This window comes from Aptenodytes forsteri, unplaced genomic scaffold (assembly GCF_000699145.1).
Source record: "Aptenodytes forsteri isolate BGI_AS27 unplaced genomic scaffold, ASM69914v1 Scaffold10, whole genome shotgun sequence".
Taxonomy (NCBI): domain Eukaryota; kingdom Metazoa; phylum Chordata; class Aves; order Sphenisciformes; family Spheniscidae; genus Aptenodytes; species Aptenodytes forsteri.
This window is the reverse complement of record NW_008794117.1, coordinates 1,621,044-1,642,189: the sequence shown is the minus strand read 5'-3', so window position 1 is coordinate 1,642,189 and position 21,146 is coordinate 1,621,044. Positions and strand designations below refer to the sequence as shown.

The following is a 21,146-nucleotide window of genomic DNA, read 5'->3' as shown; positions in this document are numbered from 1 at the left end:
GGCTCGAGCACTTGCCGGTGAAGACTGAGGCAAAAAAGTCATTGAGTACCTCCACCTTCTCTGTGTCCCGGGTAACCAGGTGTCCTGTTTCATTCCGGAGAGGGCCCACATTTTCCCTTGTCTTCCTTTTATCCCCGACGTACCTATAGAATCTTTTCTTGTTGCCCTTGACATCCCTGGCCAGATTTAATTCTATCAGGGATTTATCTTTCCTAACCTGATGATGAGTGTTGTTATTTAGTTTTCACACTTGTTCAGAAGTCATCAGTCTTTATTTAATCACTGTTTCATTTTGGCTTGGTTTGCTGAGTTTTTACTTCATTTACTCAGATTTTTTTTTTTTAGTTGTGCTAGACGTTGCTTTGTCATGTGTGGTGGTATCATTAGAATTAAAAAATATTGTTCTTGGTGCCCAGTCCTGCACATTGTATGAAAATAACATGAGCTGTAGGTTCATTGAAAAGTATCAAAGCTGTGTATGGTAGGAAATATTTTAGAGTCACGTATATTTTTACTTGTGCTGCTGCGGAGTCCTAATGTCCTAACAGGCTAAGATGCTATTTATAGCTTCTTCTTTGAAAATGTAGTAAATATTTCTTCTGCAAATTGTGACATACAGTAGTTGTTTTGGCTGTTTGCATTAGGTAATTGCTGCCAGTGGCTGGGTTTAGATCAAGTAGTCAAGCTAGACAGATGCTGAATGCTTTTAAAAGTTCTCCCATTTTTTTGCAAATTTAAGATATCAGTCAGTAAATACTTTCTTTTATGTTGTTTATTGTGGCTAATGATGTGATTTTTTTTTTTTTTTTCAGAGCGTGCTAGTGAAAGCATCCATCAACTGAAATATGCCTTGGAGGAAAGACAGTTTGCAAAGGGTGAGGGTGAAGTTGGATTTGACCAGTCCTCTGTGGACAAGGGCAGTGATGATGTGGACAGAGGCGATGATGACAGTGGGAATACAGCCTGGCAGGAACTGCAGCACAGTCACGCAGGTAAGATTACTCTGAAAGCAAATAGTTTAAAAATTGTTAGAAATTATACTAATTTCAATGAAAAAAGTAAATATTTTTTGTTATAATATTTTTTTTATCTCTTCCTAGTTAATCAACTTAAAATTTTGTTGCGACATCAAGAAAGAATAGAAAGTGAAGTCTCTCCATCAAGGAGGAAGGTGTCATTCTGTGTATGTTTCTTCTTGTTTCTTTTGTGTTGTTTTAATGAACAGCATGCATGATGAGATCAATTTTCTAGTATCCAGGACGAAAAAGAAGCACCGAATCATTTTTATATTCTGAAATATAGGAGATTCCTGAGGCTATGGCCAGAACTTGGTATGCTTATGACCATAGCAGAAGAAAAAGAAATCTATAATACAGGATTTAGACTATTATCCTCTTTTGTTGTCCAGGGAGTGTGGGTCACAGTCCACATTGCTTTCATCTTTCTCGTCTTTTTCTTTCCACCAAAAGTTCATCCTTTTTGTTTTGGAAACAGTTGGGATCGACTACATGGACAAATTTCTGTAAAAGCAGCCTCTGTTTTCCTTTGACTGTACTTCAAGGATTCTCAAAGGCCTTCTTATGCTGTAACTATGCTTTTTCTTTAGAGGATTAGAGATGTTCATGTAACAACAGGTTTTGTAGCTCTCTGCCAAAATGCAGTAGTCTCTGTCAAAGTTAGTTTACGCCCTTACATGGGCTTCTCAGGTTTAGCCTTCTTGCAGCAGAACTGCACCAAAGTACATGCAATGGACAGTTCAGTTACAGAGCGACTGCTAGATACTAGTATCCCTATAGGAAAATAATTCAAAGGCATTGTTCCAGTTTTATCTTGATGGCCTCCACTGACTACTTTGGTTTATACTAGGCAAGACAAGCAGCTCTCTGCTGTCAAAGTTGAGGTAGCAGTGGAACAATTTGAAGCCTATATTCCTGCTGTGTTGCTTTGAGCCTGTGTAATGAGCCTAGCTCTACTGTTCTGACACTGAGAAATTTTACTTAAAGTTCAACTTTTCTGAGTGTCTAAAATCCACAAGTTTAGTCTGATTGTTCTGCCAGGTACTTTTGCCTCATAATGGTGCAGGACAGAATTAGTGTTTTGTAGCTCAAGGGAACGGTGCATCATTGGTTGATCTTGACATGAATCACTATCGGTTTGTATTTAGCCTTTGGAGGGGAGTGAAAGCATCTTTTAATCTATCTTTGTCAGTTTTCTACTTATATTGGGAAATTTTAGTAGAGTGGAAAAATTCAGAAAATGGGATACTTTTTCTAAGAAACATGTGATAGTGCTTTCAGGGAGTGGATTAAAGGATGGAGGAGTAAACAGAGAAAAGATGGGAATTTACTGTATTGATAGGGCATTGTCCCATTTCTTTCACTTGAAGTTTCCAACGAGAGGGATTCTGTGAAGTGGTGGCCTTATTCTCCTTTTCAGCTGTCCTCCATCTGCTTGCTAACCAGGATATGAAAGTGTTCTGAAGACAGACCAAGTGTAAAGCTCAAAAAATGTGGAGGTACAAAAGTGCACACACACCAAAAACCCCAAGCCCTTATAAAATACGAGCTTGTCTGGTGGTTTGCTGGACACTGCAGAAATGCTTCTTGTGTAAGAAGAATCAGATTCCCCAAAGGTCAAGGAAAGCAAACTTAGGCTATGAGTAACCTTAACCTTTTGCTTTGAATTATGCTGAAATACATGATGACTACCGAATAGTAGATGACTGCATGTGTCTATAGCTAAATATAATATTTCATAGAAAATATACTGTTTAGTGAACTTTACATTTCATATGTATAAATAACATTTTCTTAACAAAATTCCCCTCTCTTGCCCATTGATAAAAGTTGCAATAGACATCAAATGAGTACATCTTTTCTTTGATTACATCCAGATGGTTGGGCAGAGATTTTCCTTTTGCTCTCTACCTCATCACCTGAGGTCAAGGCCCAGCAAGATTGCTTCATACAATAACTGCAGTTCTACAAGCCGGGTCTTGGCTAACCTAACTGCACCCAGCCTGGGTTCCTGACACTGTTGTTATAGCTGGAGTTCCTGTGACTGATTCCCATTGTTTCTTGCCAGTTTACAGGGCAGCAGATTTAAGACTGCCAGCAGGAGAGTGTCTAATTCTGGGGTTTAGAGGTTTGAAATTTGAGGCGTCCTGGAAAAGTACAAGGTGGGCCAAATTATTTGGGATGTTGGCAAAACTATTTATCACCATGTAGAATGCTGGCCTCTAAAGCTGCCAAGCATTTATATTTTATAAACTCTTGTGTTTATATGGTAAACTTCTCAATATTAAGAATGCAAAAGTGAACAACATTTCTGAGACTCAGACATAAACGTTTGGTAATTCATACTGATCAGATGTGTCCTTCAGTTCTGATTTTAATATTTGGCCTACTTTAAATATATGCCTCCCCGACCTCTGTTCTTTAACCCTATAACACATGTTATATTATCAAAATATTAACAAAAAATTCCCAAATTAATTTATAATTGATTGATAACAATTTTGTAGTAAAAAAGGTAAAAAGAAATAAATCAGAAATGATCTACCAGGCATTTGCCCCATGAAAGGGCAGGTAGAGGCTTCTAAATAACGAAATATCCCAGTGACAGTGCTGTGAGTTAATAAGTTGTGTTAAGAAGTCCTCTGTTCTTTTTCTTTTGGGAAAATATACTATGTATTATTTTCCTGTTAGTGAAACCATTCTTTAGCACTCTTGTATACATTACACCGATGTTTCGCAGGTTAAACATTAGCACTGTTTTTCATTGAAAAACAATTTGAATAGAAATGGAGTTTTTCACGTTTTCAAACACTGCTGTGGTGTAATCTTTTCAGAGAGGCAGCTGGAGGTCTCAAATGCAAGGTGTCTATTACGCTTTCAGAAAAGAGGGAGGGATGAATAGGAGCCAGAGGAACAGAATGATGAGTTACAAATATTATCAGCACTATATTACATATACTTTAACAAGTGTGATTCATTTTTTAAAACTTTATAAAGTAGTTGAGATTAACAGACTTTTAAGCAAGGTGAGTTCTGAGTCAATAGAACATGGAAATTACATGCATTGAGCCAGGTGGAATACATTGCAAATTCGGAGTCCCTTCTCTAAATGTTTTTCCAGATGGTTCTGGAAAACCCTCCCATTTGTCTCTGCAATTGTAGTTCCAGATTTCTGAAGAGTCCTCCCTTTAATACGGCCAATACTTATATTGAGTATAATTTGACAGGAAGGCTTTTGTTGCTGGAAACCTTTCCCTCACCCTGGTTAGTGAATTTTATCTTTATCTTTAAAGGTTGGACAGGGAATCTTAATACCTTGTTGAGGAAAAAAAACATCAATTGTTGGCAGAACCTGTAGGTAAGATAACTGGTAGATGTAATAGCTAGCCATTAGTAGCTTGGTTTGGGTTTTGGGGTTTTTTTGAACGGTGAGTGCTTCAAAAATAATACTTAAAAACAAAGATGTAGGTTTCTGAGTCTTTTAGGAGATTCAAGAGATTTAGGAGTCCAACTGTTCAGTTAGTTCCTGAAAATGAGTTCTATGATCTTTAAGACTTTAAGTATGTTTGAGAAGCATATCGTGGAATATTTTTGCACAAAAAGGTGTGTTTCTGACCCAAGATCACAGATGTTAGAATTGTATCAGTTTCAAAACTAGCTAGGGATTGGCCTAAAGATGCTTGTTTTCATCCAGAATAGTGAACTAATGCCAGAAATGTACCTGTTGTTCCTCTGAGAGGACCCCATTAACAATTCTGTGTAAATTTTTTATCCTTACCAGAAAAGACTACAAAGAAGGGAGATTTACCCTTTTACAAATGTGAGTAAAATTGTTCAGTAAATTGGTGAAAGACACAGACATCTTTTGTATAAGAGGATATATGTTCTACTTAAAGACATGTCCCAGTTTGACTGTCTTAATTTTAACTATTAAAAAAAAAACAACCAACCAAAACATTGTGGCTTGCATTGATATACTTTCTTTTAGCTTCAGGAATTATAATAGTTCATATGTGTCAACTAGCATTAGACTGTACTTAGTTCTTTCAGTGGATGAAATTTGCAATAGTGGAATATCAAACTAAGGTAGTAAAACACCATTGAAATACAAAGGGGATGAGTGAGGATCTGATAGTAGCTGATTTATTTAAATTTGGAAGTGGAGACTCCATTAAATATTTTTGTGATTATTCAAAGGCAGTTTCACTGCAGACTAACGTATTTATGCTTAATACTGTTACTCCATTAAAATTATTTTAAAGTACGTTATACTTCATTAGAACTAAATTAAGTATTAAGTATAAAAAAATATTTGTTCTATCCACTCTAAGTCCTTTTTATTAAAAGACTGTTTGTTGCTAATAGGATCAAAGAGAGGCTGGGGGGTTTTGGGGAAAATTTTATTTTTTTTTTTTAGTTTTCAGGAAACTATTTAATTTATGATTTTAAGGACGTTTTAGTAATATTCACTTACATTCTTTATCTGTACTGTATTCTTAGGAGTAAATGCTGTAAAGTTATAGCGATTGTGTTTTTCACATTTTGTAAAAAGTATAATCCCTGTTTAACTCTTGCTGAGCAAGGCAGAGATGTAATTGTTTATCTTGAATGGGCAAGGATTCCCTTCATTACCTTCTTTAACTAATTATTTGTGAGGCTATCAAAAATTTTACCTATTTATACGGTCTTCAGAAAGGTTTTTTTAGAACTGTCTTTTAAAATACCAATAATCAAGTTCTTTGATAAACATAATATCTATTGCACATTTTCCTGTGTTTCTATGGAGGTATTAAAATTGCAGACATAGTTGTGTTTCTGTTGCAATTGTTAATGAACATTTAGAGGGGTTGCCTTTTGATGCACATCCACAACTCATTAAAATTCAAGGGATTTTTATATTCATTTCACAGAGAAGAAAATACCCCCTTACATTTATCTAAAATGGATGATACATTTAAATAGCGGTATGAATTTCATATACAAATCGGTTTGTGGATATGACTTAATCCTGCTTTATAGATGTGCTTAATCAAGCAGCTGTGTATCTTGACAGAAGTGACATATTTACTTTTTGTATTGCAGAATTTAAGTTCTTACTGTTTCTCCCTTCCTCATGATCTAGTACTTGGTGACTTTTTGTTAAGTGTACATAGTATTCTGTGTGCAAGCAACATCTTATTGCAATAAATGGAAAACCAGAAAATAACACATGCTATTCTTTACTTCCTTCAGAAACCCCCAGAAGCTGCAACTGGAGACTTACCAGCCCTTTCTGATCTCGTTCCTATAATCAATGATCAGTCACAGTACATTAACCATTTAGAAGCAGAAGTGAAGTTTTGCAAGGTATTAGACAACATATTTCACCTACTAAAACCCTGATCCCCTAAATATGAAGAATTGCTTTAAAAACTGCTTACACTTAGTCTTGAGATTGATTGTTGTAATGACCAAAACTGAGCCAAACGCAGTTCAGTAGATACGGAGCCCTACCATGCATCTTGGTGCCTGTGTAGCGTTTAAGGGTCTTCAAAGACGTTTTTACATCCTATCACAAATACAAATAAGCAATTTTTTTTAAGTAGTTATATGGAAATTCAAGCTACAAAAATACAAAATCTGTCTTTTGAGTATTCTTATTCTCTCTAAAAGGGTTAAAATAGTTGAGAATGTTAATCTAGACTTTCGGTCTCAAGGTGTATTTAATTGTTGATAGCCTTCTCAAGGAGCCTTTTACATGCAGTTCCTATATCCTATAGGAGGAATTGTCTGGGATGAAAGATCAAGTACAAGTAGTTGTACTTGAAAATGAGGAACTCCATCAGAAAATGAAATTCTTAACTGCAGAATATATGTTGAGAGAGCAAACTCTTCTAGATGCTTCGGTAAGTTTTTATTTTTCTGTTGTTTTCATCAGTGTTCAGGGACCTGATTCTTTTTAAGGAAGGCTATATAAATGGCTATCTGCAAACTAAATTTTAGTCAAAATTTAATGAGTTTGTAAACATAGATTTTTGTGGATAACATCATTATCATAGGTTGCCAGCCTAATTAACTTGTTTATTGGCTCTTATATTCTTCTGTAATAAAAATTATAAGATTTAATACTTAAATAATTAACATTTGTTTAAAAAAACCAGCCTATATAATTATAACTGAAGCATTAATATTTTTATTTTAGGCAAATACTCAGAACTCCTGGGCTGTAAGTGGTAATGACTGTAGCATGCGTCAGCCTGTCACCTCATCACCAGCACATAACAAAGATCAGGCTTTTGTTACAGCAGCTGTTGGAGAAATAGCAAAATGGCCTGTAGAACTGGTTGGTATTAACTTTCTTTGCAGAGTCATACCTTTTGCAAAACCTTTCGGTGCTTTGTTGTTGCTGCAGTTCTGAAGATTAATTTTGTAACAGACGTACAGGAGGAGTTTTGGTTGACTTAACCTTAATCTGAGGTCAAATTTTATTCTCTTAAACCTCATCTTCTCATTATACCCTAATTAATATTATTATGCAGTTAGACACAGATGGCAGGTTGTATCTGTGGATGTTGACTTCCCAGAGAGAAGTCTTGTTTTGACAATGTCCTGTCAGTGATGGCTCCTCTGTACTTTGGAGATTCTTAGCAGTAAAAATGCACAAGCAGGTGGGAACTAGCTGGTGTAATTTAGGTAGCCCTCCAGGCAAGCTCCTTTGCAATGAGTCTTTCTGCCTATGGAGCAGCGCAGGCTCAGTAAGGTACAAATGGCACTTTGTGCAGTGTGTTTTCCCGAAGCTGAATTACACATTTTGTGCTTTTAGAGATACAGAGGAGCCCTAGTGATTCAAAGATGATATATTGTCTCTATCCTGTATTTTTAGTTTGGGAAGACATTCTTAATTTTTTTTTGCTTTAAATTAATGGGGTAGCATTGCCATCTTTTGGGAAAAACTTGGTTAACTGAAAGTTTTGATGTATTTTATCCATGTGCATATGTATGCTGTGGAATTTAAAGGGTACTTTACTACTTCAAGATAATTATGTGTATTTATTAATTTCTCCCAGTAGAATAAATTTTTGTTATTTTTGTGCCTCATCTAGAGCTGAAAACCTCTTCAGTGATCCCTAACTCCTGCAGTTGTTTGAAAGCTAGTTTTTACAGTAATTACACTTTTTCTTCATCTGTCATATTTAAAGCAAGAGAATCGTACTGATTGTGACTTCTTTCTAAGCATCATAGTGAGCTAAATTTCTGGTGTTTTATCTGGTTCATTATCACCATTGTATTTAACATTGGTGTGGTTGATTTATGTATCTAGTTCTTCACCAGTTAATAAGAGTAACTCACTATATTATAAATAAATAGCCTGTCTACTTGAAGTTCTTCAGAACTCCTCTTTTATTTCTGCTGACTTGTTGGGAGAGTAAGAGCAAACTTGAGACAAGATCATCAATTTGTGTAAATCATTGTAGATGGCTGCAATTGAAGCTGGAGCAATTTAGCATATGAGGATCTGGCAAGATGTATAGAAATAAGAAAATGGGAGGGTTGTTCATTTTGTAGACTTTCACAAGTGTGAAAGATTTGGATTTCTCTGACACTAGTGTTTCACCAAGTTTATATCTTCAGGGGAAAAGAATGAGTGTGGCTAATGTCTAGATTTATTTGTAAAGACGATATTATGAAGAAAGCAAAAGACACTTCTTTTCTCCCACCTTTTCCAAAGGAGAAACTAAAACTTCTTTATCAAGAAAAAGTCAATGTCCTTGAGGCTCAAATACAGTCTCTAAGGTAAAGTGAATTTTTTTTTTTCTTTATTGTTAATAAATTATCACTTCATAACAATATGAACCACTCTTAATTTGAATTTAAGTTAGAGAATGTCTGAATGTTGTGTTTTCTGATAGTATCCTTGAAAGCTGGTTTTACATGAAGTTTTCTCAAATATAAATGTGACAAAATTGAATGTACTGCTATTATATAGCAACATTAGCAATATATAAATTTTATAAATTTAGTTGAATTATTGTATTCATAGACATTACAACTTGATATAAAATGTCTTTATCCATTTTACTCTGTTTGTTTATAGAAACATCATGTCTGTTAAGGTAGACCAATCAAAGAAAAAAAGAGAAGTTAAAATTTTAACTTGTGTGAGCTCTTCCATAATTAGCTTTCTTCTACTAATATTTCATATCTCACGTTTTAGAAATCTTAAGCATCGAACTAGTTTAGGCCACATAATGATTTTGGAGCAGGAAAACATAGCTTTGAAGAATGCAGGCAGTGTTTCCAGTCATGTAAAGACAAAAATATTTGAAAACAAGTCCTCATGTATTTCGCAAAATATTAAAGGTTTGAATAAATAGAAAACTATGGAAAAACAGGTAGAGGCAACCACTTTAGGATTTGGTGTTGTGGAGTAAACTTCCCCCTGTACACCTTCATTCATGATACTGCTGCTGAATCTGTTTAATTATGTTTTTCCCTAAATAAATTGTGGTTTCATATATCTGAAAATTCTAGACTTCTGTGTGTGTGTGTAAAAAGAGTTACTGGTAGGGAGACAAGTTTAAATATGCCCTCTGTAGTGGTGAAATCTTAAACGTGCAAAGCCAATTGTGCTAGTGAAAGTAAAGGAGGATCTTAAATTTCAGCTACGTAATCCAGTTTCCCCCCCACCTTCCCTTGAAGTGTTATATATACTCAGAAATAAATGTTGGAGGCTAAAATAGTGTGAAAATTTCCGCAAGTACATTATTCAGCCTCTGGATTTCTCCTAAGGGGCATGATCTTTCAAACTGTAAGTTCTGCAAAGCACTTGAGCATTTGCTAAATATTAATTAAAGTGAGAAATTATATCGCTTTCAGTGGGACTATCCTTGTTTTTAACTTTAAGCATGAATTTACATAGGACTTGCTGATTTCTGTCCAAGACTTCCCAACAATAGGTCTGTTGTACCATGACTGTCTAAGGATATAAGCAGAGCAAATTCTGTTCAGGTTATAGTGGATTATATTTAATAGACCAACTACTAAAATTGGAAAAAGTGCACAGAAGATTTCCCAGATGGAAACAAGCATGCATGCAGTGTGTATATCATGTGCACAGTAAATCCAATGCAACCAGAATGTGTCAGACTTACTATGTGTGTGCTGCCCAGATGGCCTGCATAACAAACCAAAAGCTTTGGATTCATTGCACAATTTGTCAAATTGATCTATATGTGCACAGTGTGCGTTTGTCTGGAACTTCCTGATGTCAGCATTCCTACCGCTTGCGCTCTCCCTGGCCTGACAGATGCTTGGAAATTCTGGAGAAAATTCTTCAGAGCACCTGATGAAAATTTCAGAGACAAGTAAAAAACTTACCCTGTTTTTCTGGAGATGCGGCTGACCTCAAGTTTGTGTGTATCGCTTGATCAGAGCGAATGTGCTGAATACATCTGGATTTTGTCTAGGGAGCATAGGGGACTTTTACTTTATATTGTAACTTTACAGTTAATTTGAGAGTAGAGGAGAAATGTGAAATTAGTGATGTTGTTATTAAGAACAACAGGAAAAAATGTTAGGGTGTTGAAATATTTATACAGCTGATAGTGTTTCTTGCTAATGAATCCTTTACTCAGTTCAGACAATATGTAAGCCTACAAGTTTTGTCTAATAATTTTCTGTGTAACTTCACTATTTTCTGATACTACAGGGGGAAGGAACAAATTAATATAATTTTGTTTTGTCTATTAATAATTTTGACTGGGCAGTTCAACTATTATTTCTCTGCTAAAGTCTTCCTTAGCCTACTGAAATATGTAAAATAATGTTCATTACAGGGATTCTTACAGTTCTTTTTATGTTGCATCTGTAATTATATATTTATATAAATAGAACTTGTAGACGTGTTTGATTGCTCAAATAATATTTTTTTATTTCTTCTTTCTAGAAGAGACCTTTCAGAATCTCAGAAGACATGCAAAGACTTGGAAGGAAGGCTAAAACACCAGAAGTCACTTGTTTCAGCCACAAATTCTAGCTGGGTTGGTGGTCTGTGTCTGAAATGTGCACAACACGAGGCAGTTCTTGCACAGACTCATTCTAATGTTCACATGCAGACCATTGAGAGGGTAACAAAGTAGGTTTGGGACTATTTACTTTCTCATTGAAAGTACGGTTGCTTACACTAAACCATTTAAGTCTCAATGTGTTGGGTTGCATTCATAGAGAGGTATGCACTTAACAAACAATGGACTCCCGAGTTGAAGTTATAATGCTAAAATCAATGGCAGAATATGAGTGTTGGTCCCAGCCACTTTGAAATCCATGGTAGTTTTGCTACTTATTTCAGCTGGGAAAGAATGTTAGTCGTTACCTTCTAATTATGATACCTTGGGCTGTCCAGGTAGTCAGACTGTTGATAGTCTGTTTCCTGCACTTTTTGTACAAACAAACCCTTCACTCTGTCAGAACAAATATTATGGAAGTCCATATATTTTGATTGATTGCAAAAGTTCCTTATCTTCCTGTAGTCAGAAGTTTTTCTGGCTCCACTTTATTCTCCTTACATTTGGGGAACTTTTAGGGTACATCAGCAGTGTAATCTCCCCCACCCCCACCCCACCCCCGAATTTGCTTAGTAGGTCAGGTGTTTGGGATAGGATGCATTGCTCTTCCCTAACTACAATAAGTCAGGGAAAAAAGTTTCTTTGGATAAAAATAAATTAAACTATTTGCTGCTGCCTTTCTTTAATTGTAGCTTTTATTTAAATGATTTAAAAAACAGCTATACAGGCTGAATATAATAGGTATAATTCAGAAATCCCAACAGCATTAAAATGTTTTTTTTCTTAAGAAATTCTGCTAGTCTGTCATCTTCAAAAATCTCTCCCTTTCTAGTTGCTAGTAATAATGATAGGATACTGCAGCTTTCTCAGAGTTTGTTAAACAGATATCTATTTATTGTCAGATATCTGAAGCTGCTTAGGATTTCTGAAGTTTCAGAATGAGGCTGCTGGAGATGAGGTAGTGGGTCAATTAGAAGCAAGAAGACATAGTACGTACAGTCTGTCAAATAGATATTATCTCTACGCATTAGATGGCTGTTGCCAGGATTTATGTATTTTTCTATTGTCAAGTCCGAGAAGTTTCTGGGAAAGCTCTTTGTTGCTGAAAAGTTATGTTTGAAAAATCTGCTTTCATAAGAAAAGTAATTATTTGTCACAGACACTGGAAAATATGAACAAACTAAATTAGTACATTCTTGTCATCTTTATTATAGTGCAGTTTGAAATAAAAGATTTGAGCTGACCTATTTGTCTCTCTTAAACCATTATTTCAGTTTGAGATTTAACAAAATCTGAAAGCTACATCTTCCTGTGATGCAACTTATTAAAAACAGATATTTCAGTAGGGATTTTCAAAGGGATTTTGTCCAAATCTTGTTGAAATGAAATTTCAAAATATGACTGTTGGTTCTCTGGCAAATACAACTGTGCTACCGTTCCACACAACATGAAGAAAAAAAACCCGAAAAACACCACAACAGTTTTCAGCCATAATCTCTAGTTGCACCTAAAACACAGACAATTATACTCTTAATTTAAAAGCTTTCAACATACCAAAATAATGAAAAGGTGAAGTGAAGTATTACAGTTTTACCAACTGTGCTTCACCATTTGGTATAGATCTCAGTTTCTTAGTTAACAAAAGTTCAGAGGGGATGTAGAATCCAGAAGTCTTATTGTTCCAGTTTGCAGCAAAGGACTATTGATTTTCATTTTATATACTGAGTGATCTGAATTACTTGTGAACCTAACCCTTTTTTTTTTTTTCCCCCTCTATTTTACATTTAATGACAGTGTAATTTCATATTGCTTTGATCTGTTTTTTCAGAAACTTGCCTCTGGGGGTTTTTTTGGTTTTTTTTTTTTTTTTTAGCATGGATCCCCATTTTGTAATGCCAATAGAATGTTGCTCAGCTTCAATATATTTGACTTGAGCTCTGCTATCATGACTGGCAGTTTCACTAATCGTCCATCTTTCTGAAGTGAAGGACTGGTCACTAAGTAAATGACATTTTTAATATCTGCCAAGCTAGCAGTATGCTGTCTTTCACTCTTAACCCATGCTGGTTTTAGTCTTGCTTCACTTACCACCTTTGTCTTTTATTTGCTAACATTTTATCTTTGATATACGTGTTGTGTTTTTTTTTTTTCTCTTGAGAAAAGATACGGAAGAAATACCTGTTTTTTCTTTATGTGCAGAGAAAGAGATGACTTGATGGATGCACTTGTTTCACTGAGACAAAACATGAAAGAGATGCAGCAAAGAGAATCTAATGCTTGTGAGCAAGTTAAACAAGCTGTGCAAATGGCAGAAGAGGCCAATTTAGAAAAAACAAAGGTAAATTCATCAAGAAATGAGAGCTTTTCAGTATTCGTATCTACTGCAAATGTTAACTAGTTTTCATGCTGATGAGAGAATACACGCATAAGACCTTTATCACATGTTGGTATGATGTAGTAGATTTAAAAGGATTGCACTGTGTGACTGTTTCTGAGCAGTAACATGACCTCTATATTTGAGTTCTTAAATTCTCGTCAAGGCTGTAGGGTGTGTTACATTCTTAGGCCATCATTTAAATTCTGACGTAGTTTCACAGCTAGGTGATAGATGTTGAATGGTAGAATTTTCAGAGGCATTCATGACATGTAGGAGGATAATTCTCACATCACATTTCTGAGCTACTCTGGAAAGAATACTTAAAATGCTTACAAACAAGTCTTTTGCCTCAGATGAGTGCAGTGCAAGAACTGATTAGCTAACAGAACTCTTTGAAGATGAGAAGTCCTTTCTGATGCTACCTACAGGAAGCTTTTGGTGCTATGTAAATAATAATGATAAAACCACTTTTGATCTAATGCTTATGTTAGCCCTAGTTACTCTATATAATCAACCGATATTGACCTAAATTATTCCTTGATATTTAGTGACATCTACTGTATTATTAGTGAATTACTGTGGAATTGAGAGAGGTTTGGGGTTTTTTTTGAATGCTGTTGTTCTTAATAGTGGACAAGATTGACATAATTGTTCTGTTGATCAAATTGGTATTATTCATCCAATGCTGTAAGTGTGTGTGTGTGTGTATGTGTGTGTAGGGTCTTTAACTATAAGGGTGGGGGGGAATAATGACAGTTGGAAATCCTGTGTACTTGTTAAATTTAATTTCAGAGTATTACAGCTCCTTGTTTTTTTACTGAACAAAGAGAGAACAAATCCTTTTGAGCCCACTGTTCACCTGTCACATCTTGTCCCTGAGGGGTTAAATTTTTAAATTGCTTACTTGTTTACTTTTTTTGGAGTGGGTTCTACAGTTGTCTGATAGAAATGTTATTCACTTACTGCTGTTTAAAACTGCACAAAATACTTCTCCTCCTCTATGCAATAAAGTGAAGTTTTCTGATCTTCCTCTTTTTTCGTTTGGTGTTGGAAATCTTTATTTTAATATTTAAAAAGAAAATCCCTATAAATTCTTAATCAGTGTAGCTCATGTTAGAAATATAGAATAAGAATAAAACTTAGTAAGACAAATTAGTAGAACCTTTAATAAAATGGGTCTTTGTGCTATACTATTTCTGCCACATAAAGAAAGCAGCTCCATAGGGTCTCTGCTGGCCACCCTCTTCACTGCAGCAAGGAAATGTGAAGTGCTATCTGTTTGTGTACAAGACTGAATAGTAGTCTGTTTCTTCCATGCTCAAGAACTGTTTTAATACGAAGGAACAGGAAGAAATCTTTTACTTATGCTGCGTTAATTTAGCGTTTTTACATGTACTGGTATTTCTCTTGGTAAGTACAAACCATCCTTTATTTTCCCAGTCCTATTCCACTCTTAAGGTGAAGTGCTGTTTTCCTTGGTGATTATCATGGAATCCAATAGAACAGTCAAGATAAGAAAAGTGAGGAGTTAGCATTTGAAAGCCCAATGTGTTATAATTGCAATTTCATCACCCTGTTTACAGAAAGTCTAACCTCAGGTGCTTATCATTTAAAACCACCATTTTTTCTTGTCTTTCGGTTGTCTCTGTAGTTTGTGGCCTCTTGCCTATTACATAGAGCAAGGAGCAGATCTGGTAAGGTTAAACTGCCATAGTTGAAGCATACCCAGGTGTGTATTTTCAACATAAATGTCATAGAAGAATACTTGTTTGAACTGCTCGTTATGTAGTCAAAGCAGTGGAGCTAACAAAATACACATTTCTTCTTGCAACTTATTTCTTTTAGAGTTGCATTGTTTTACACATCTACCAAATTACACCGGTGTTATGCAGACAATTGTTTGCTGGTACAGATAATAAATTCCTACAGAAAAGGATTCAAGGCAATAACAGAGGGATTCCCTCACCCAGGTAGACTTGTTGTAGGAAAGACCCTGAGGAGGATCCTGCAGAATTGACATATACTAATGGAGACTGTTAGAGCATTCTCTATGGTTTAATTTGCTTCCCTCCTGAACAGCCCAACACCAAGGAAATTGCATATAGGGGATTGGCTTTGAGTGAAAGAAAAATAAGTACTTTAAAAAAACTAATTTGAAAATAAATGGTAGTAAGGTAGGATTCCTAAAAGGAGGTTACTTTAGCTTCCTTGAAATAAGGTATGCTGAGTATCAGTGAAATGATGAAATGAAATCTGGTTTACTCATGGGCCAGCAAGCTGCCTTTATGGTACTTTGAATACTTCGATTTACTTAATGGAGTAGTGTATTTCTGATTTAAACTGACATAACACTCAACTCCTCTCCCTTTGGCAGGGATACATCAGCATAAATTGATGGATTATTTCCCGCCCCCCCTCAGCTTTTTTAGAAGATAGTGTCTACTGTGCTTCTTGCATATGAACTTATGTTTCTTCTGTTTTGATAGAAAACACATCTATAACCTGTGTTTTAGCACTTCAAATTAAGCAGGACACTTAGGAGTTTTTGGTAGAATTAATCTTCTTTATTTGACAAACCTGAAACAAAACAAAAAAATTAAAAAAATTGTTTCTTTGTATCTTTACTTACGTCTTCCAGGTTTTGTCTTAGCCTTCTGCACTCAGTAATTCACTTCAGGGGGAAAACAAGTAGAAGTGCATACACTATTTGTTTGTTTATTTTTCCTTCAGCTCTGCAGTTAGGCAGTAACCACAGCATTTGCAAGGAGTCAAATATTGGAGGCTGGTTCTAGTGATGTACATTCATGAATTTTAAATGAAAAGCAAATAATCATCTCAGTTTTAGAAGAACAGCTACCTATTTGGAAATTATACTCTGAAAAATGCTCCATCTTTGCCATGACTTTTAAAATCTAATAGATTTATAAATTACAGTAGGGCATGTGTATACATACAAACATGTACATCTGTTTTAAATTTGTTAGTCCTGTTCTAGATGTTAACACAGTAGGGTATGTATAAACATCATAATAACTATGTTAAAAAAAGTCTTTTCTAATAGCAAATTGGTTTCTCTGACAACTTTAGATAAATACTATCTGTTTAAAATTTTAGATTTCTTAAAAAAAAGTTTTTTTCTAGGCTCTAGTCCAGTGTGAGCAACTGAAAAGTGAGATGGAACGGCAGAAGAATCGTCTTGAAAGGGAGTTAGCTGCCCAGCTAAATAAAAGGACTGATGAAAAAGAAGCACTGCGGGAAGAAATGAAGAAGGAAAGGGAGGACTTGGCAGCAATGGTATGAGTTGGGTTTTTCCTATTTGTGTATTACAATGAGCATATAGTCCTCTTTAAACTTTCTGTTTTCTTGTCTTTTGTTTTGTTTCAGTTTTGGATTTGAGAGCTCAGTAAATCACTTCCACCATTGCTTGAAAGCAGTAGTAGGTGACTTACAGTGATCCTTTGAGTCTGAATAACTGGGTTTTATGCTGTATTACTAGATACATACTAAGTTGTTGATGTTATGCACTTTATTTTAGTTTGCGTAATATTTTCTAATGCACTTTGTCAAAGTGGGAAAGGGTTAAGCAGTATGTGATGCAAGGTTTTTACCTAGCTTCTTATAAAGATTATTTAGGTTGTCAAGTCAAGCATTCAGAAGTTGGCACATGTCAAAATTAGGATTCTTTGCTACTTTGAGTGTACGTATACATATATATTAATGTTACAGTATCACATATACATAAATGTTACAGTATCTTAATTGCATACTAATACGGTATTTTTCAGAGTAATCTTATCATATGCTTAATTTGCCCACCTGTAGAAATGTGTTGGAACCTCTTTTCCCACTTTTGCTGATGTTTATAAACTCTTTGAGACAGAATCTGTCTCATCATTTATACTGTGATCATTACAACAGAGCCCTCATAACCTTGTTTTATGCCTCTAGATGCTAGTGTAATTTGAGTATAAAACATAAGGGTTTTCCACGCAATGGAATCTACAGAGGAAACCTTATGCAGTAAACCTGTGAGATGTGACAGAGGAGGCGCTTCTAAGGTGACTGGAGAAAGAAATGGGAAGAAGAGTAGAGAGAGAAATGCACCATGAATTAGTGATTTTCATGCTTGTTTGATTCACAACCTCTTCAGCCATTTTCTGGTGGAGGTTTGGAAACAATATAGTGAATTTCTCTTCTGATTGTAGGCTTTTTCCATATTTTTGGGCTTCTTTTAGAAATAAGCCATATAGTTTATAAAATCCAGAGAACACAGACTGAACAGGATAAACTATTTAAGTGTTTAAAAAAGAGGAGGTTCTTTAGAAGTGTTGTTGTTTGTGGAATGGCTGAAAAGCTACTACCATAGACAGGGAACCACGGCGATATGGTTGTATTTCTGGTATATGAGATGGTAGAATAATGTTCTGAAGCTGTTACAGGAAGTCAAAGCTTTTGACTCCAGTTCCAGATATTAAAACAGGAATTAAGTGCAGTGATAGGGATTAAGTGATATTTAAGAAAGTGAACTATTGTAAGCGATCATCAGAAGTCTGTTGCCAGGGCAAACTGAAATGAAAAAAAATTAACCTTACACTGGAGACAATGAAACATTATTAAGCAACTCCTAGCTGGAGTCTTTGCTGTCTATTGGAAGTTACAATCTATTGTTATAAGTAAACAACTATGCATTTAGTTGTTTACTTACAGATTTGCTTTAGAGCAGAGTATGCACTCCAAAGTATAGCCTATTAGACAAGCATTTCATACCTTTTTTTAGGAGAATAATTCACTCCTTAGTGTCACCACATTACTGATGTGTTTCGTCACCCACTGAGATGTGTTTTACTGGAACTGATTCCCACTTTGAGTAGTTGTAGTCCTTTTTTTAAATCCTACATACACATTAAACAATATATAGTGACAATATGACGATGTCATGCTTGGTAATTAAAGATATGGGATAACTTTGTAGAAAACTATGATCTGTATGCATGATTTACATCTACATATGATTAACTACTTTTATGTTTCAGGAAAATGAAATGGTAGAAATGGTATACTGTGCATCAAGTCAACGTCCATATGAATATTGTATTGCTTAATTTATGAACTGATTTGTTTGAAGGGGAGAATTGGCATGATACATAAATCAGGTGGATGTATAATGAGTGAAAAATAGTTATGAATATATAATCCTCTAGGTTTGGCTTTGAATTCCTGTACGTTAACCTAAAACTGTCAGACACCATTATTTCCACTTATGTTAGTAAGCTTCAGGGCTAAATAGCTGAAGGGTCACTGTCTCTGTTTTATTGTTACCTTTTTTTTTACTGTTCAGCAAAATTTGATCTGAATTACATTAGAAATTTTAACATACTATTCCAATATAGTGAGTGAGGCCGCACCTCGAATTCTGTGTTCAGTTTTGGGCCCCTCACTACAAGAAGGACGTCGAGGTGCTGGAGCGTGTCCAGAGAAGGGCAACGAGGCTGGTGAGGGGTCTGGAGAACAAGTCTGATGAGGAGCGGCTGAGGGAACTGGGACTGTTTAGCCTGGAGAAAAGGAGGCTGAGGGGAGACCTCATCGCTCTCTACAACTACCTGAAAGGAGGTTGTAGCGAGGCGGGGGTCGGTCTCTTCTCCCAAGTAACAAGCGATAGGACGAGAGGAAACGGCCTCAAGTTGCACCAGGGGAGGTTTACATTGGACATGAGGAAAAATGTCTTTACTGAAAGAGTGGTGAAACATTGGACCAGGCTGCCCAGGGAAGTGGTGGAGTCCCCATCCCTGGAGGTATTTAAAAGACGTGTAGATGAGGCGCTTAGGGACATGGTTTAGTGGGCATGGTGGTGTTGGGTCGACGGTTGGACTCGATGATCTTAGAGGTCTTTTCCAACCTCAATGATTCTATGATTCTATGAGTCTATAATATAGTTTTTGTACAACAGTGTGCTTTGATCTATAGTGCTGAAATGTTTTCTGAACTTGCAAATTAATTTAAGACCTGTGGTTGCAATGACAGTTTTCTTTACCTGGGGGAACATGATTTGGTTTAAATCAATCTACATAAGGGTGGATAAGAAGATGTTAAATATACTCTTACAGCTGCAAGACTAATGCAACCAGCTGCTTCTGACACATTGTCCATAGTAACAAGTCCTGGAGACTAGTCGGGTTGATGAAAAGTTTCAAATAAACTGCTGTATGATAAATTAATTCAAAATAGTGAATCTATTGTTAAAATCATTTAGCTATATTCTGCTCTTTTTTAATTTATATTTTTATTATATATTTTTACTGTCTATATTTAATTTTTTATTATATTTTTAATGCTATGTATTTTGGCTACATAACTACAGTTGCTTTCAAGGAGAAAGACCCAGAAGATTTAGATCTGTAATTGGTCAAATTGTGTCATTACAGTGTTCTTGGGCTTTTTGCAGGTGACGGCCATGTCTGAGAATGTGGCCATGTTGGAGGCTCAGGTAGAGAGAATTACAAGGGAAAAGAACTCTCTAGTTAACCAGTTAGAAGAATCACAACATCAGCTTGCATCTCATGAAATGGAGATGAATAAGGTAGGCACACTTATAAATGAGTATTGACCTTGGTTTTCCTTATCATTGTGACTTGAAAGATGAGAAATGTTTTGTTTCTGCATTTTCCTCTCTGTAGGTAAAGAACATGTGATAAACATAAACTTCATCTGAAAATCCCAGAGACACAGTTATACGAGTGAAAACATAACTTTTTCAGTCTGCCAAGTCACCTTGAGATGCAAAAGCTAAGCTTTCTACCTCGCAGACTACACAAATCCCTATTTAAAACTGCAATCCAGTGTTTCATTTAAAGTTGCATTTGATGTGAATGAGACACCATAGTATTCAACCCTGTCCTGTAATTGCTACCTCTGGGATATACAGTGCTAAAATAAAGGGAGCTGTATCAAATCACTGTTTTTCAAGTACTTTCCTGTAGAATTGGTATGCAGTATACTGCCTTACTCATTAATGTTGACGGTATGCCTTTTACAAAGAGATCTTTCTTCCAGTTAAGAATTATAGCTTAACATCTATCTATTTATGTGTGTCACTTTTGGGTGCTTTATTTTGCATGTTTCTCAACCTATTAGAGCCTTAATGTGGCTCATAACATGAGAAAGAAAAAACAATTGCCATCCAAAACTTATGCTGGGGGATGACGCATTGTTAAACTGATGATTTTTATTAACTTAATTTCATCATTCACTTGTTACAGAAATAACTTCAACTTCATGAAGACGAGGGGATGCTAAATTTCTATAGAATAGACAATCTGAGAATTCAAATTTGTTACAGCCTCTTGAAATGTCTATATACCTTACCAATAATCCTAGGGCCAATCCTACCTCCCCAGTTGTTAACTGCAAGGTTTTGGCAAGCAATTCATTCTTTAGGCCTCTAGAGACTTCTGGAGAGGTTTTCATCAGTTCCTGTCTTCCTCTGCTGCCCCTGCTGGTAGAAATAGGTGAAAGTATTGCAGAAAATTTACAGCAACAAATCATCCCAACTTATTAGAAAATTTAATTCAATTTCAGCTGAAAGACAAATGAGGGAGCATTTTAAGAATGTCAAAATGGTTTGATTTACCATTTCTGAAACACACTTGATTTTTTAGACTGGGTTCACAGATGACTAGCACCACTTGGGGGGGGGGGGGGGGGGGGGAGGGG

The 21,146-nt window shown here is 35.6% G+C and overlaps 1 protein-coding gene across 1 annotated transcript in view; it reads left to right on the top strand.

Annotated features, from left to right (window-relative positions):
• Nucleotides 1–21,146, top strand: part of SDCCAG8 (serologically defined colon cancer antigen 8) — a 118,534-nt gene that overhangs the window by 9,607 nt on the left and 87,781 nt on the right. The window contains exons 2-12 of the mRNA XM_009276349.1: nucleotides 813–992; nucleotides 1,101–1,183; nucleotides 4,798–4,836; nucleotides 6,249–6,362; nucleotides 6,776–6,901; nucleotides 7,198–7,338; nucleotides 8,725–8,789; nucleotides 10,942–11,130; nucleotides 13,259–13,397; nucleotides 16,578–16,730; nucleotides 19,879–20,013. Coding sequence (XP_009274624.1) covers nucleotides 813–992; nucleotides 1,101–1,183; nucleotides 4,798–4,836; nucleotides 6,249–6,362; nucleotides 6,776–6,901; nucleotides 7,198–7,338; nucleotides 8,725–8,789; nucleotides 10,942–11,130; nucleotides 13,259–13,397; nucleotides 16,578–16,730; nucleotides 19,879–20,013 — 1,364 coding nt within the window. The remainder of the gene's footprint in view (nucleotides 1–812; nucleotides 993–1,100; nucleotides 1,184–4,797; nucleotides 4,837–6,248; nucleotides 6,363–6,775; nucleotides 6,902–7,197; nucleotides 7,339–8,724; nucleotides 8,790–10,941; nucleotides 11,131–13,258; nucleotides 13,398–16,577; nucleotides 16,731–19,878; nucleotides 20,014–21,146) is intronic.